Below are 17972 nucleotides of genomic sequence, written 5' to 3'. Positions count from 1 at the left end.
GGGAAGCAGAGTCAGGGCTAGTGAGAGCGGGAAAAATGATCCTACGGAGATAAGGGAACGACTAATAAACTTTGCAAGCACCAAAAACATGATAGTACAAAAAAATAAAATCCTTTATAAAAGGTATATATTTAAAATCCCTAAAAAGGGCTACATCACAGAACTAGTTTTCGATTGGTTTACCAATCATCATGTGCTTACCTAAAATGAATATAACCTGGTAAAATAATGCTTTGAAATTTTTACTACGGTTAAGAAAATTTGTAGGTTATACTCACGTGAAATTTACATGATAACCACCAAGATATAGTTTTACAAAAATATGTGGGTCAAAGCCCTGTACAAGTAATTTGAGTAAGCCTTTGACCCACATATTTTTGTAAAACTATATCTTGGTGGGTAGCATGTAAATTTCACGTGAGTATAACCTACAACTTTTCTTAAACGTAGTCAAAATTTCAAAATCTTTGCATTATTTTACCAGGTTATATTCATTTTAGGTAAGCATTGATGATGATTAGTAAACCAATCGAAAACTAGTTGTGATGTAGCTCTTTTTAGGGATTTTAAATATATACCTTTTATAAAGGATTTTATTGTTTTTTGTATTACATGGTATACAGCCAACTACAGGAAAACTTTTTCCTTGTGGATTTTAATGATAGTACCTACACAAGTGTCAAGATTTCGCCATAAAATGATACAGAAAAGAACATGAAATCCCCTGACAACAAAACCGTTAATCAAATAGATCACAGTCTGATAGATGCAAGGAATTCTTTCGATGCAATGAACGTCTTGAAGTTACCGAGGTCCAAACGCAGATAGTGACGGAATAATACCAAACCAAACATGTGAAACAAGACATAATTAATGTGGATAATCTGGGCATTAAACCATTCCGAAAAAGAAAACCAAACCAGTTAAAAACGAATGATTTGATAAGAAGTGCCAAGAAGCGACAGAAAACAAAAATAGAGCATATCTAAAGACAAATTAAGCAAACATGAGGTGCATAAGAAGAGCCAAGGGACAATACCGGATTTAAGAAACGAAAAAAAGATTACGTAAAAGAAAAAAGCACCAATTTGAGAAAAAGCAGTTAAAAAGCATAAAAGCCGTAAGAAATCAAAACGAAACATGGCAGAAACCTGGAATCTAAAGCAGAAGGATGAAACAAAAGATAGAAGCCACAGACATTGATGTAATACGGAAAACGATAAGGATTTCGAGAAAGCAGAGGACTGGAAATGAAGAAATCAGAAACGCATGGGAATAGAAAGGTACTATAGTGAAAGACGAACAACAAAAGCAAGTCATATGGAACGGACATGTACAGCGAATAAAAAACGACTCCCGAAACAAGTACTTGCATGGATACCTACAGCGAGACAGAAGAGAGGAAAATATGGATGGAAGCAGTAAAAAATCAATGAGCTCCAAAGAACTTAGAGAAAGATAATGAGATAACCGATATGAATGAAAGTTGACCATCGAACAATGTATGCACAATGTATGCTTTATCACTATTTAACATCATTAATGTAATCTGTTAAATGATTTATTTGATATTTGTCTTACATAAAGTTAAATCTTGTTTAAATGCACTTCAAACGAATTATAATTCATTTAATGCAGGTAAACATTGCTGCTGTTATATTAGTTTGTTTTATAAAATTCGTATATTAACGGTTCTCTAAATGGGCTATTCAATAAAGCAATAAAGCTATTAATTCTCGCAGTTTGGCTGGATCTTACTGAAATTTGTTGCATTCGATTCGAAAGAGGGTTAGTAAATTGTGTGAACCAAAATAATGATTTTGAAATGAAAATTGCATCATTGAACAAGGAAAATGCATTTTTCAAAGTCTATTTCATAGTGATATAACTAAAGTCCGGATTATAAGCATGACAGAAAGGTCAAAATAAGCACTTATATAAGCAAAATAAAAGTTTTTATGAAATAATCAAGGTTCAAGAAAAAAAAACGTGTAAGTAAACATGGATATAATGATATAAATATGAATAAAGGACATTAACATTAAATTACGTTTATTTTTAATTATCGTATTATTAACAATAAATAAAAAATTACCAAAGTATTAAGCTATAATATGATAAAAAAAGTCGAAAAATAATTAACATATTATTATATTTTCTATTCATGGCCATTAGCATAAAAAGAATTAACAATAATATGTTTTTCAAAAATTTTCTTATAAAAAGCTATGTCTTCTATCTGTATACATATATTTATACGTAGAAAAAGTTCTTTCAACATCTGCAGATGTGATTGGTGAGTATTTAAATTTAGACAAATGTACCGGTACTATTTTACAACAATATAATAAATTTGGGCTGTCTGCAGACAAATATTAGTTTATTATATGACAGGTATAACGATGGGGTTTCCCATTTATCTCCTAAGCCTAAGGGATTAAAATTCTTATGGTTTATTGAATTATTACAGTTTTATAGCTCTTTATACTTCATAGAATTTTGCTTAAGACAGGAAGTAACATGAAATTTCACTATAGTTCATCATAAGAAATAAAATGAACAAATATAAGCAACATATCTTTAAAATAAGCATATTTACTAAAAATCCTAATTATAAGCAAAAAAAGCAAAAAAAAACAAAATGCTTATAATCCGGACTTTAGATATAACATAACAAATTTGTAATTCGGAAAAAAATGACGGAAGTGTGCTCAATATTACTACACGGAAGTTTTTGGAGTCGCTGAATACGAATATCATGAGGGCGATATTCTCCGAGGAAGCTGGTGCCCAGGATGGGCCTCGTCTGGAGTTTTATGGAAATTCGATAAAAAGTTAGAGCAAACTCGTTACTCGTAGGATATTGGGATCGCTGAACACGAATATTATGTCGACGATGGCCCCAAGGCACCTTGTGCTTAGGACGACCATCGTCTCCTAAAGTTTTGTGAAAATTCACAAATTACATGACACAATATTGAGAAATATTGGAAAATAATTGAAAGGCAGAATTTACAAAACAGTCATCAGACCAATAATGACATATGCGGCAGAAGCGCGCCCTGACACAGAGGGGACAAAAAGATTGCTCGAAACAGAGGAGATTAAAACTCTTCGAAAAATCGATGGTAAGACACTGTGGGACAAACTCTAACTAGAGAGATACGATGGGGGTGTAAGGTGGAGAACATTATTAACTGGGTAAGAAACAGAAGAGTAGAATGGAATGACCACATAAGCCGAATGACAACAAATAGAGTAGTAAGGACGGCTAGAGAAGGTTCCCCAATAGGAAGATGATCAGTGGGAAGACCACGAAAACGATGGAATGACAACTTACTGGAGGCGGAGGCACATGGAAAAAACAGACCGAGTCATGTTCATACATAAAGAAGAAGAAGAAGAAAAATAAGAATTTCTGTTTTTACTGATGTAATACTTACCTCTGGTTCTGGAGCCTTCAATTCAACAGCCTCAACTTCTTCGCTAAGTTTTATTGGAAATTTATTAGGCAAAACCATCATAGAAGCCACTGTTTCAACAACAATCCTTCGCAAGATATCACTGAAATTATAGTATAGTTACAAAATTGTCTTAAATTTAAGGTGCAACGCAATACCTTAGGCCAGGCATGTCTAGCACATCAGCAATTCCTACTAAATCAAAATCGATGTCAGGATTATTCAAAAAGAACACCTGCAATCCGCCTATTAAAGGTATCGAGGTAATCAGTGGTTTCATAACTACTCTTAGCATACCATGTAACTAAAATATAAGATATTTAGTATATACTCAAACTTGTTAAATTATAGCTTACTTGAAAATCTCGGATTCCTCCTTTCATACCTTTAAGGTGGAAGGTGATATCACAATCTCCTGCGTAGCTAAAATATACAATAACATATATTTCAATAATTTTAGCTAACCTCCTTTAGTGGAGGTTAGCGACTACACTAGCATATGTCTCTGTTCTATGCGGCTCTGAACAAGGATGTTGAATCAAGGCCGGTCCAGTCTCTGATATGTCTAATCCATGAAATCTGGCGCCTACCGGGACCCCGTTTTCCTTCAATCTTACCCTGGATGCTCAGTTGCGCGAAGCGGTATTTTTAGTTTCCAATTATGTGTTCCAGGTAGGTAACTTTTCCGACTTTGATGATTTTTCCGATGACATAAACTTTCTTTGGAAAACTATTAAAGAACAAATGAACAATACAATAGAAGAACATCCAAAAGTATCATCCAGAAATAACAAACAAGAGTGGATGACAGATGAGATTTTACAATTAATGGACAAACGAAGAGAATCTAAAGGAAAAGATGACCAGGATGGAGAATACAAAAGACTAAATAGAATAATTCGAAGAAAAATAACCGCAGCAAAAGAGAAGTGGCTGGAAACAAAATGCGTCGAAATAGAAGAACTGTGACAAAGGCACGATTTTTTTAATTTACATAAAAAGGTAAAAGAGTTTACATCAACTACCAAGCTAACAACTTTGCTGAACACGGATGGCAAACTGCTAGAATCAACGGAAGATAAACTGAAAGAGTGGGAAAACTATATTAAAATTCTTTTTCATGACATACGAGAAGAACCAATATTGGAAAATAACAACGAAAGGCCAGCAATTCTGAAATCTGAAATTATAAATGCAATTAACCAACTCAAAACAAATAAAAGCCCAGGTCCAGATGGAATATACCCAGAAACGTTGAAACTAATCAGCGAAGAAAATATCGAAATATTTGTCCTTTTATTCAATCACATTTATAATACAGGTAAAATACCTCAAGACTGGCTAGAGTCAATATTCATCTCACTGCCAAAAAAAGCCAAACACACAACACTGCAATGAGTTCCGTCTGATAAGCCTTATGAGTCATGCAGTAAAAGTCCTGTTAAAAGTCGTACATAATCCTATCTATAGAAAGTGCGAAACAATCATCGGAGACGATCAGTTTGGATTCAGAGCCGGCATGGTAACGAGAGAAGCCCTCTTCAATTTACTAGTTCTCGCGCAAAAATGCTACGACCAACAGAAAGATATATTTATATGCTCTATAGACTTCGAAAAAGCAGTTGATAGAGTAAGACCGACCTACTATTAGAACGTTTGCAAGAAGTCGGTTTAGATGGAAAAGACATCAATTTACTAAAGACCTTGTACTGGAACCAAAACGCCAGAGTTAGGATCGAGGGTTCCACATCCGCAGAAGTAGAAATTAGGAGGGGAGTTAGACAGGGATGTGTTCTGTTGCCTCTGCTGTTTAATCTTTACTCCAAGTTTCTATTTAAAGAGGCACTGGAGGACTCCAAGCATGGAGTCAAGGTGAATGGCGTAAATATCAACAGCATCAGATACTCCGATGATACGGTGTTGATTGCGGATTCTGACTTGGGTCTATAATGACTCATTGACAAGACCAACTCGACCTGTGAGCAGTTTGGTATGAAAATAAACATTAAAAAAACCAAAGTGATTTCAATCCGAAAAAACCAAAACGTGCCTCAACCTTGCACAATAAATGGGCACATTTTAGAACAAGTCAATAGATTTAAGTACTTGGGATGTTGGATCGATAGCGCCTAAATCCTGATCTAGAAATAAGATCGAGAATAGAACAGGCCAGAAAATCTTTCGAAAAAATCAAAAAACTGCTTGTGATTCTCGAATAAATCTCGAAATATGACTACGTTTATCCAAATGTTACGTCTGGTTGACTCTTCTCTATGCAGTTGAGACATGGACCCTTAAAACATCAACCATAAATAAGTTTGAAAGCCTTTGAAATGTGGATCTACCGGAGAATTCTCAAAATTTCGTGGACATCGCATACCTCAAACTGAATAGGCTGCACAGAAGTGCTGCACAGAATAGGCAAGGCAAGAGAACTTTTCAACGCAGTGAAAGTTAGAAAAACATCATACCTGGGCCACATACTGAGAAATAATAAGTACCAATATGCTCAACTTATAGTGAAAGGAAATATCGAGGGAAGGAGAGGACTAGGAAGGAAAAGACTATCGTTGCTCAGAAATATCCGACAATGGACAGGGCTAAATTTTGAACAGCTAATAATAACAGCTGAAGACAGAGAAGAGTTTGCAATTGTAGTAGCCAACCTCCATTGAGGAGACGGCACTTTAAGAAGAAGAAAAAGATGATTTTTCGCAGCTCCCTATTTGTACCTATTCTCCTCAGAACATTTTCGTTGGTGGTGTGGGTTGTCCAAGGTATTTCCAAGATTCTTCTATAAAGCCAGAGTTCAAAGGCTTCTAAATTATTCATTAGTGTTTTGTTGAATGTCCAGGCGTCCGTTTCATACAAAAGTATTGACCACACATAGCAATGCAGAAAACGACGTCTAAGGCTGATATTATTGCTACTTTAACAAAATAAGCTTTTCATTTTAATAAACCCGTTTCGAGCTACCCCTCTCAGCCAACAGATTGTTTTCAGCCAAAGCATGGCTGTTGCCTACAACACCATGGCCAAGTATGTTAACTTCATTTATTAATACATAACCTCCTCAACACATTGGCGCTTATAATATATAGGGTGTCAATTTAAAAAGTTGCCACCCCTATAATTTGGTCCCTATAGAAAATCTAAAAATATACCAAAACACGTCAAATTTATTTGTGAGGGGGACATTTTATAGACCAGTTTTCAACTAAATTACACTAACCCTCTAGCGGGGGCGGACACAACCCCCAAAATCTTTAATGGGAAGGGGGGTTGAGTGATACCTCATTACCAATACGAACGACCAAGGTCGTTCGATTACCTTTTCAAAAATACCACATACATTATATTTATTTTCAGTAATTTTAATTTTTGTATAATTGATTTTAATAATTAAATATTGAGTTCAGAACACCAAAAATTTTTAGAGTATTGAGTCCAAGATTTTTCCAAAAGTACTGAAAAGAAATATAAGGCATGTAGTATTTTTGAAAAGGTAATTTAATGACCTTCAAAATGAGGTATCACTCAACCCCCCTTTCCATTAAAGATTTTGGGGGTTGTGTCCGCCCCAGCTATAGGGTTGATGTAATTTAGTTGAAAACTGGTCTACAAAATGTCCCCCTCATAAATAAATTTGACGTGCTTTTGCATATTTTTAGATTTTCTATAGGGACCAAATTATAGAGGGTGGCAACTTTTCAAATTGACACACTGTATGTACGTGGCTTATCACATGTAAACACAATATTTAACTTAGACATGCCACAAAACAGTTTCAGAACCTCACAACTATCATATTTATTATTCTACCACAACTTTTGCATCGTTTACTTACAAGATATCTAGATCCATAACTATTTCATTTCGATCGGTGTTTTTGTCATAGACCTTGACTCCTCCTATCCGAAAAGGCTAAAAAATATAGTATTGTAACCTTTGGGTTATTTGGTGGTAATAATACTTACCACAAAACTTACACTTTTTGATGGTAATAATATTTACGACCAAAAGTAATAATACTTACCACAGTACCCAAAATAATTCGTTCGAATTTAAAGCCAGTTAATTTGTATTTTTCCAAACTTTCCCTCAAAGCTGGTTGAATAGCATCCCTAACGAGCTCTCGAACGTATTGGTTAACATTGGGCCATACTTGTTTAATTATCTACAATAATAAAAAGGCTTTAAATGTATATCTTACCATTATTTAAAAAAGAATAGTTTGTCAACGCAATGAATAAATTTGTTTGATTCTAATTGAGACAGTCACCAGATGGCACCCCCATTTCTGTCAGGGTTGCAATATCACGCGTAACTACGATAAATCCAAAATGCATAGACACCAAGTTGGATACGACCCTATTCATAATACACCAACTGGTATACATATTAAGAAAAATAAATATAAGGAAGAATATATTTAGAAATTGGATTAATGATGTCATGCTACTATAAATTATAAATAGAATAGCATAACATCGTTAATAATATTATATGAGTTTATAGCTCAGAAAACTGCAAACCTGAAGTCGACAGAGTCCACTTTTATAACGAGCTTCAACAAACAGTCGACGAAATACCAGCCAATGAGATAATATACATTTTAGGAGACATGAACGCAAGAGTCGGTAACATAATTATACCAGGAATAAAGCAACGATTCAATGAAGACAACAAAAATGAAAATGGAGAACTACTTATTAACTTTTGCTCTCAGAACGAATTTCGAATAAACAATACGTTCTTCAGACACAAAGATCAACAAAAATATACATTCCAAAATACAAGAGGACACAGACTTGTTATTGATTATATATTGACAAACAGAAACATCCACCACTCTCAAGTACTAGACATATGATGTTTAAGTGCAGCTAATATTGGAAGCGATCACAACCTAGTACTTGGAAAAATCAGAATAGAGCTACAAAGAAACAGGAAAGAAGACCCTGTTGAATGTGAGACAAGAATAAAGGTAGAACAGCTACGAGACTTGTCAACACGAGATCTATACCAGAGAAGACTGCAAAAAGTACTGAATGAAAACTACATTACACCGGATGAAGACATCGAAGAAAGTTGGAGGAAGATCAGAGATAATATCAAAATGGCAGCAACGGAAGCACTTGGAGAACGTAAGATAAGTAAATATATACGAAAGAAAAGGAGAACTCCATGGTTCTGAGAAGAAATAAAAATAAAATGCCAAGAAAAAAAGAAAATCTACCTAGAATACAAGTCCAAAAGAACGAGACAAACATGTGAAGAATATAAAAGAGTACGAAATGAATTAAACTCAATAGTAAGAAGGAAGAAAACAGAACATTGGGAAGCATTTTCAAAAGAGATGGAGCACGACTTTTATGGGATGCAAAAGGAAATGTGGAAAATGATAAGAGGTCAAAGAGCAGAGATGAAGGAATTGATAGAAGTAAAACATATTGATACAAATACATGGAAGATTATTGCACGAGTTCAACATTAACGCAAAAGAAATGAATATGAAAATATCAGCCCAAAAAACAAAAGGCTTAGTAATTGCCAAAGAACCAATAAGATGGAAATTGGAGTTAGACAATCAAATTATACAACAAGTAATGACTTTCAAATATCTGGGAATTAATCTATCAGCCGACAACAATATCGAAGAAAAAGTAAAATACCAAATAATTAAAGCCAGCAGATCGGCCGGATGCCTAAACGACACAATTTGGAAAAACAAACACCTAAGATTGGAAACAAAGGCCCGAATATATGTCAGTTATTAGGCCAGTTATGACTTACACGGCCGAAACAAGACCAGATACAAGCAAAACACGAAGACATCTGGAAACCAACGAAATGAAGATCTTAAGAAGAATTGCTGGAAAAGGACTACAGGATAGGGTAAGAAGTGAGGAAATCAGACGCATATGTGGGGTAGACAATATAAATACCTGGGTAAAGAATAGAAAAGAAGAGTGGAATGAGCACATAAGCAGGATGTCTGAATCAATGATAGTAAGAATAGCCAGGGACAAGTCACCGTTAGGCAGGAGAAGTATAGGACGCCCAAGGAAAAGATGGAATGACAACTTAGGGGCAGAATGAAAGGCACCGTTGAAGAAAAATAGGCAGTACTGCCTATATAAAAGAAGAAGAAGAAGAAGAACATCGTTAATTCAATTTATACATAAATTCTACCATATATTTATTTTCCTTAATATGTATGTGAGTTAATGCGTTATGAATAGGATCGTATCCAACTTGGTGTCTACGCATTTTGTATTTATCGTAGTTACGCGTGACATTGCGACCCTGACAGAAGTGGTGGTGACATCTGGTGACTGTCTCAATTAGAATCAAACAATTTTATTCATTTCGTTGCCCAACTATTTTTTTAAACAATGATCTTACGTCTTTAAATGTATAACTTACTCTATTTATCCACTCAGCTCGTTCTATGTCAGGGAAGAAAACCTAAAAAAATATTTTTAATATAAAATTGAACATAAAAGTGTTATGTATTTTAATTTTTTGTTTACAAATAATAGTTAAGAATAGAAATCGAGTGAAATGAACATAAACTAGATGCAAAAATTGAATTGTTCACTAAATGCATTCAGCAAACCGAATGAAACAGTAGGTATTCCAATCATTTTCGCCAACACGAAAAAGAATACCCCAATTATCAGTAAATGACAAACTAATAATTATTACTGAACCAGTTGAAAAGTTTAAATATCTACATAAAAACTATATTTAAATACATCATATACCCCAAGGTACTTGGCTGTATCTATTTATCCGGCAATACAAGTTATTTAAATATCTCATACAAAGTACAACAATAGCAAACAATGTAACAATGAAACATTATTGTTGATAACGCGAGTAATATACAAATTATCATCCAAACCACTCAACAAACTATGCACACAAAATACTCAACAGCCGTATACGCATATTTACAAAAAATGCTCCTATACTACGGCACCAGAGTGCTGAAATCGATTAGTAGTCCAGGGCGCATCTGTTTTGAGATGGACGTTGTGAGGTGACTCAAATTTTTTTGCAGAAATTGCTTGAAAATAACTTAAACAATAATATTTGAGTTATCCTCCCTCTCAAAAAGGTCCGGAACATTGTTTAAATAATCAAAATGTCAAAAATTGAAGGAAAAATTCGATTTTTTTCTTCGTTTTTTGATTATAACTTTAAAAGTATTCATTTCCGAGAAAAGTTGTACTAACATAAAAGTTGCGTAATTAAATTTCCTACAACATACAATTGGTTAAAAATTTAAAAAATAGTCACCCTAGTTGCAAAATAGCAATAATTGCGAAGAAACCATACAAAAACAAGTATTCGCATTTTACGTTTTTCAACCATTTATTCTACACTTAGGATCTTCATATTTCACCCAGAAGAACTTCATGATACAGTAAAACAATACTGTAAATTTCATTAAGATCGGTTCAATAAATTTTGCAAAATAAATTTTGCAATCCAGCTTTCTCAAAAAAAATTATTTTTTTCAAAATGTTACAGGACTGAAAATAAAGCAGATAGCAAGTTGATTTTTTTTTTGCTTATAGAAGTGTACTGTACCTTTTATTTTCAATTTTCAAAATTAAAATCGATTAATTACCACGGCGTCAGAAAATTTTTGAAATAAACAATAATTTTTGGTGCTACTCGCAGGACAGCGGTGTTCGATTCACACAAGTTGATTTCCACCAAAATTTCTTCCAATCATTATCTAATATATCTTACTCTATATTTTGATGTATTTTAATATTTTAATTCCACAAAAATCAAACTAATTTTATTATTGTTTGTGAAATATTGTTTAAACAATTGCATATGTTTAAAAATAATAAACTTTTATTATTTAAGTTAAAATATATGAACAAAGAAAATTTTTGCTAATAAAATTGTTATTTTAAAAGATAGAGTATATGTTTTTATTTTGCAATAAACAAATTTATTTATTTATATCGAAATGTAATAAAAATTAAAATGTATCAATCATTGTCAAAGGTCATTGGAATGCCCAATCAGAGCAAACTATCCGCTGTCCTGCACGTAGCACCAATAATTAATGTTTATTTAAAAAAATTCCTGACGCCGTGGTGTTAATCGATTTTAATTTTGCAAAATTGCAAATGAAAGGTACAGTACACTTCTATACGCAAAAAAATTTTCAACTTGCTGTCTGTTTTATTTTCAGTCCTGTAACATTTTGAAAAAATGAATTTTTTTTACGAAAGCTGGATTGCAAAATTTATTTTGCAAAATCTGTTGAACCGATCTTAATGAAATTTAAAGTATTGTTTTACTGTATCATAAAGTTTTTCTGGATGAAATATGAAGGTCCTAAGTGTAGCATAAATGGATGAAAAACGTAAAATGCGAATACTTGTTTTTGTATGGTTTTTTCACAATTATTGCTATTTTGCAACAAGGGATTTTGATTGTTTAAACAATGTTCCGGACCTTTTTGAGAGGGAGGATAATTCAAATATTATTATTTGATTTATTTTCAAGCAATTTCTGCAAAAAAATTTGAGTCGCCTCTCAACGTCTAAATGTACTAATATTTTTACAGATGCGCCCTGGTCTATAGCCTCTGATAACTATTATTACGCTACAAATCCTCATTGATCTAGGCACCTATTAAATTATAAGACATCTATTAAATTATGGTGTCAAGTTTTTATTGCAATTAATATTATTGTAAGTATTGTATATACAGTGGAACTTGGATATTACGGCCTCGGTAGTTACGTCACCTCGGTTGTAACGTCAATTTTTAATAGGTCCGGCCAAAAACTATTCGATAACATTATTAAAAACCCGGTTTTAGCGGTAAAAATAAAGTAACCCTCGTCTATAGCGTCATAAAATTTTACAGTAGGTTGTTGTTTTTTCATTTTATGAAGAATAAAGTGCAATGCGTTTCCAGCTTTGCGACATTGCTCCTTCCAAGAATGTGAGAAAGGCCCATTATCCCTTTGTGTACAGTTATGTGAGCTTAGCAGTTTATGATTTCTTATTATTTGTCAGTGCCATCATAAAGAGTCAAATTTTTTGCTGTAATAAAATAGTGCAAATAATGCTGTAATAAAATTTTGCCTGGTTAAAATTTCATTTTTGTCTACCTCTTGTATAACGTCACTCTGATATAGCGTCATTTTTTTACTGGACCCTTCAATGACGCTATAACCAAGTTCCACTGTATCTATATTTCAATTTATTGCTTGAAAAACAAAAATAGAAATGTCTTTTTTTTTTCTGAAAAATGTCTTTGGCAGAGTCAATTAGCCAGACTTGTTTGTGATTGATTGCAGATCCATACTCATAAATTTCTTATTTCATAACATACAACAATATTATTTTTATAGATACATAAGTACATTTTGTTGCTTTACTTTTTTTTTATAAAAATGTCTAAAAAGCAATAAACCTAGCATACTTAAGAATGTGTTTTTTGACCCAACCCGAGAAACAAATAAACCAAAAATTATAAAAAAACGCCATTGACTAAAAAAGAAATAAATATCTTCTATTTTTATTTATTTATAAGTACAGATATAATTACTTGTACACAGTGCGTCCATAAAGTATTAGGTCTGGATCCCGCGTATGAAAAAAAAAGTTGATTAATAGCAAGCTGAAAATTTGTTAATAGCTTAAGGGTGTCTAGTCGGACAAACTTTGATATATGGGAACACTGGAGCAGGGGCAGTTTTAATTGTGGAACAGGTTAAAAATTTGGAACGGTCAGACCACGAAAACGGCACATGTATTTTGTCCGACAGAACAGACTTAAACTCTCCGAACAGAGATTAAACTCTCATGCAAAAATCAGACTGCTATTTATCACCAAATGGGCGTTTTAATGAGTGGGACATGTAGAATATGTCAAATGACAGGAATTATGACAGGTGATAAATAGCAGTCTGATTTTTGCATGAGAGTTTAATCTCTGTTCGGAGCGTTGTTTAAGTCTGTTCTGTCGGACAAAATAAATGTGCCGTTTTCGTGGTCTGACCGTTCTAAATTTTTAACCTGTTCCACGATTAAAACTGCCCATGTTTCAGTGTTCCCATATATCAAAGTTTATCCGACTAGACGCCCTTAAGCTATTAACAAATTTTCGGCTTGCTATTAATCAACTTTTTTTCATACGCGGGATCCAGACATATATCGCATAAATGCATTATTAGCTAAATAAACAACATTATTAGAAATTACCGAAACAGGTCGACTTTTGGTGTCCAATTTTTTTTACATTAAATTGATTGATACAAAAAGACGAATGTGGGTAATTTATTTCGTTCAAAATACATTTTACTGCTGTCATAAAACAGAAATAAAATTTTTATTTGACAAATAAACATTGCTTTTCGCCTAAATTAAATGTTCAAACTGTCAAGAGGCAGGTGGGTGGCAGCTTAAACATTGAATTTAAGCAAAAAGTAATGTTTATATTTGAAATAAACATTTTATTTCTGTTTTCTGACAGCAGTAAAATGAATTTTGAATTAAATAAACTACGCAAGATCTTCTTTTTGTGTCAATTAATTTAATTAAAAAATTGTTTTTGGACACCCTGTATAAATAATTATGTTAGATAATGTTTATATTACTGAACAGAGAATTGAATTGCTTTTCAAATGCGCTATCACACGACCCCTATTATTATTAAAAAAAATCATCGATTATGTCATCCCGTCCACACAAATGACGTCACTAGTATGATATATATGCCAAAAAATTATAAATTAAAATCAAAAATCGACCTGTTTCGGTAATATCTAATAATGTTTATTTAGCTAATAATGAATTTATGCGTTACTTTATGGACGAACTGTATACGAGTAATTATATCTGTAGGTACGTATAAATAAATAAAAATAAAAAATATTTATTTGTTTTTTATTCATTGGCGTTTTTTTTTTAATTTTTGTTTTTTTTTTTTGTTTCTTGGGTTAGTTCTTGGGTCAAAAAACACATTCTTAAATATGCTACACTAGGTTTATTTCAGTTTCGACATTTCTATTTGAATACAATAAATTGAAATATACAATATTTACATTAATATTAATTCCAATAAAAACTTAGCCACCATAATTAAATAGATGTCTTATAATTTAATAGGTGCCTAAATCAATGAGGGTTTTTAGCGTAATAGTGTATTTTAAAGGCTAACCGATTTCAACATTCTGGTGCCGTAGTATAGGAGCATCTGTAAATATGCCAGGCATACAGTTGTACATCACCAAACCCCATTCGTAGCATTGATAAAAATATACACATTTTTTCTTCTTCTTCTTAAGTGCCACCATCACTATCTTTACTCTATCTATCGCTGTTGTGAAGAGTTCTATGGAACTGCATTTAAACTAAGTCCTTCTTCCTATTTACCTTTTCCTTTATTATCAGTATTAGCATTTTTCATAACGCTGTCCCTCATTACGTGTCTCAGATATTGTAACTTTCTTATTTTTATTGTGTTTATTATTTCGTACTGTCTGCCTATTTCTCGCAATACTTCCGTGTTCTTTTTTGTCTCCATGTTACTCTATGCATCCTTCTGTAACACCATATCGACGTGTGCAAAGTGTGCGGCGCACACAGGCGCCAGCAGTTAAGGGGCGCCTCTAGAGTTGTTACAAAAATTTTACGAGGCGATTTTTAAAAAATTGCCTCTTTTTGGGCGCCATTAAATGTTTTGCACACAGGCGCTACCACGTGCTGGCGGGGCACTGACCATATTATTTCAAATGGATGTAGCTTATTTATGTATATTATGTTCTTGCTTCAATTTCAAGCTTTCACGTTCATATTGCTGTATCGAAAACACGTAGCATCTCATATTTCTTACTCTCAGTTTTAATCTAAGGTTTTTGTTGCAGAGAATTGTTTTCATTTTCAAACACATTTCTTGCTATTTCTATCCTGGCCCTTATATCTATTGTTTGATCATTATTTTCTGAAATCCAGGTTGCCAGGTATTTGTATTTATCAACCTTTTCTATTGGTACATTACTCATATGTATGCTTGTTTGTATATTTGTTTTCTTAAGTTGTTATCATATATTTAGCCTCTTATACTCCATATTTATTTTAATCCATATTTTTCACAGAAACTGTTTGTTATGTTTAGTGGTAATTGAAGTTAGCTCTTAGCCATTTGCCAGATGAGCTAAGGCGCTACTTAAAAGAGCTATAATCGCTTCATTTAGTTATTGGTGAGGACCAATATTCTGTGATTCAGTCATACAATAGTACTACCTCTCCAAATCCACTAATCCCCCCATATAACCATCTTAACATATATAATATATTTACCATATAATCATATTTACGTATAATTTCAATTCCTTTGTATTATTTCTTCTGGTTCTTAAATACCATGTTAAAGTTTTTTTACTCACCCATGCAGGTAGATCATCAAGTCTGGCCAAAACTACTTCCTGTTCACTGGACAATGCGGTTGCTTTAGCAATAGCTCTTTTTCTGTCGCTAGTCTTTTTCCATTGATCTCTAATAACAAAAAGAACTACGGGTCCTATAAACCACGCAACAGACCATTGCATATACCCTGCCAAGTATACGACTCCTACAACTGAGGCCTGAAAAAAAAAGAATTATATTAGAGTCCATTTTAGACTAATTTCCAAATATGTCCCAAGTTAAACAGGATAAATAAATTTTTTGCGCTTATGGAAGAGTTAAGTGAAACTCATACGAAAAAAAAAGTTATTAATGCCTGGTTGCAAAGATAGCGTGATAAACGAATGGAGGCTCAGATGCAACAACGAGTTAGTCTCTCTACGGAAATGACAATCTAGTGAGATATATAAGGGCCAATAGACTAAGATGGGCACTGGGCAGGACATGTGATACGCAGTAGTGACAATCACCTTATAAACAATGTGTTTTGGGAAAAACCAGATGGGAGAAGGAAACCAGACACTGGCTTTTTTGGTATTTTTGTGAATTTGTTTATTTTTCGACCACGGCACCGCCCGGCTCTCTGGGGATATGTTATAAGGACCTCTTTTTGGGTAAGTTTGTGCAAAAAAATCGAATCGGAATAATTTCACTAACGGGGGCGACGATACAGCCTGGTCTATTTTTTAATGGAAACTGCATCGTACAAAAATACTTCCGATGATGATATAGCAAACATCGACTTAATAATTGAAAACATCATGACTCAATTTTGTTGTTTTATGTTTAATTAAAAACTATTATTTATAGAATTTAATTAATTATATTCCAAGAAATAAAGAAAAATAAACAGAATTGAAAATATTTCAATTATTATATAAATACTTATTAATGACATGACATTCGGTTAATGATATTATGAGATATATCTGGAATTTTTATCATAACTTGATGGCTTAGGTATTATAAATACAGTAAAAAAATAAGTATTGAATGATTCATAATTCATAATACATCAAATTCATCAAATTCATGTAATTATTTTTAGGTATAACTTTATTAAATGTGTATAACTTATAATGCCCCAATCTATCTGTGAAAAAATCGTCATTGATTCTAAGTAGGTACGTCAAAATCTTATAAAGGTTTTAAAACTCCTAAAAGGTACAATATAGTTTTTTACAACAAAAATAACGTACGTCATTCCAGATTTCTAACGTCAGCGCGTTGCAAAAACATTAGAATATACTTTTTCTATGGATGCTATACAATGTGCATCTTCTCTCACTACTTACATACATTCAAAACGAATAATTTCTCAGGCAGTGAGAAAAGTCGGCCATTGCAGTGAGAAATATTTTTTCTCACGGGCTCACCGCCGTTTACATACATATGATCGCCATTTCCATGGTAACATGCACAATACAAACACAATTATTTTTGTCAAACAAAATGTGTTGTCAAAACTTATCAAAAATTACCTTTTATAAGACTGTTCAACTGTGAATTATAATGTTAAATAAATAAAGTATATAAATATTAAGAATATTAAATACCTATGTGTATATATGTATTTTATTTCAATTTAGGCATATAATATACCTAAATAAAACCACCTAAATTATTTAATTTTGAAGTTTTAACTCTTGACAAAAACGCATCCCTAGAAAAAGTACAGTGTACAACACGAGAGAAAATGACATATTTCTCTCTCACTTGATTTGCGGCACTCGCCTCGTGCCTCGGCTCGTGCCAACAAACTTCTGCGCTCGTGAGAAATATGTATTTTTTCTCTCTTGTTGTACAATATACTATTTTCTAAGGATGATATACAATATGCAACTTCTCTCACTACTTACATACACAGGGCCGTCTCAACCCGGAGATAAAAGGGGTGCGAGGCACACGGGTGCCAAGTCCAAGGGGCGCAAGCCGAACACTTGCTAGGCTCAAACGTGCGCCTTTTGTCCTTAAAAAAAATTACAAATAACAAAAACATACAAGTGCACTTTCGGTATTTTTTACAAAGGCTGTTAATGCTTACTACACCTATGA

General features: G+C 33.1%; 1 protein-coding gene across 1 annotated transcript in view; it reads right to left on the bottom strand.

Moving 5' to 3' along the window:
- The window catches only part of LOC126882970 (extended synaptotagmin-2-like), a gene marked incomplete at its 5' end in the record, with an annotated part of 104435 nt that extends 88339 nt beyond the window's left edge, over window positions 1–16096 (bottom strand). Inside the window, 7 exon segments of the mRNA XM_050648097.1 lie at window positions 3444–3564; window positions 3620–3765; window positions 3818–3884; window positions 7309–7385; window positions 7498–7638; window positions 9891–9932; window positions 15899–16096. Coding sequence (XP_050504054.1) covers window positions 3444–3564; window positions 3620–3765; window positions 3818–3884; window positions 7309–7385; window positions 7498–7638; window positions 9891–9932; window positions 15899–16096 — 792 coding nt within the window.
- Window positions 16097–17972: the final 1876 nt, after the last annotated feature.

Source organism: Diabrotica virgifera, chromosome 4, assembly GCF_917563875.1.
Source record: "Diabrotica virgifera virgifera chromosome 4, PGI_DIABVI_V3a".
Lineage (NCBI taxonomy): Eukaryota > Metazoa > Arthropoda > Insecta > Coleoptera > Chrysomelidae > Diabrotica > Diabrotica virgifera.
The sequence above is the reverse complement of the archived record's forward strand: the minus strand, read 5'-3'. Positions and strand labels throughout refer to the sequence as shown.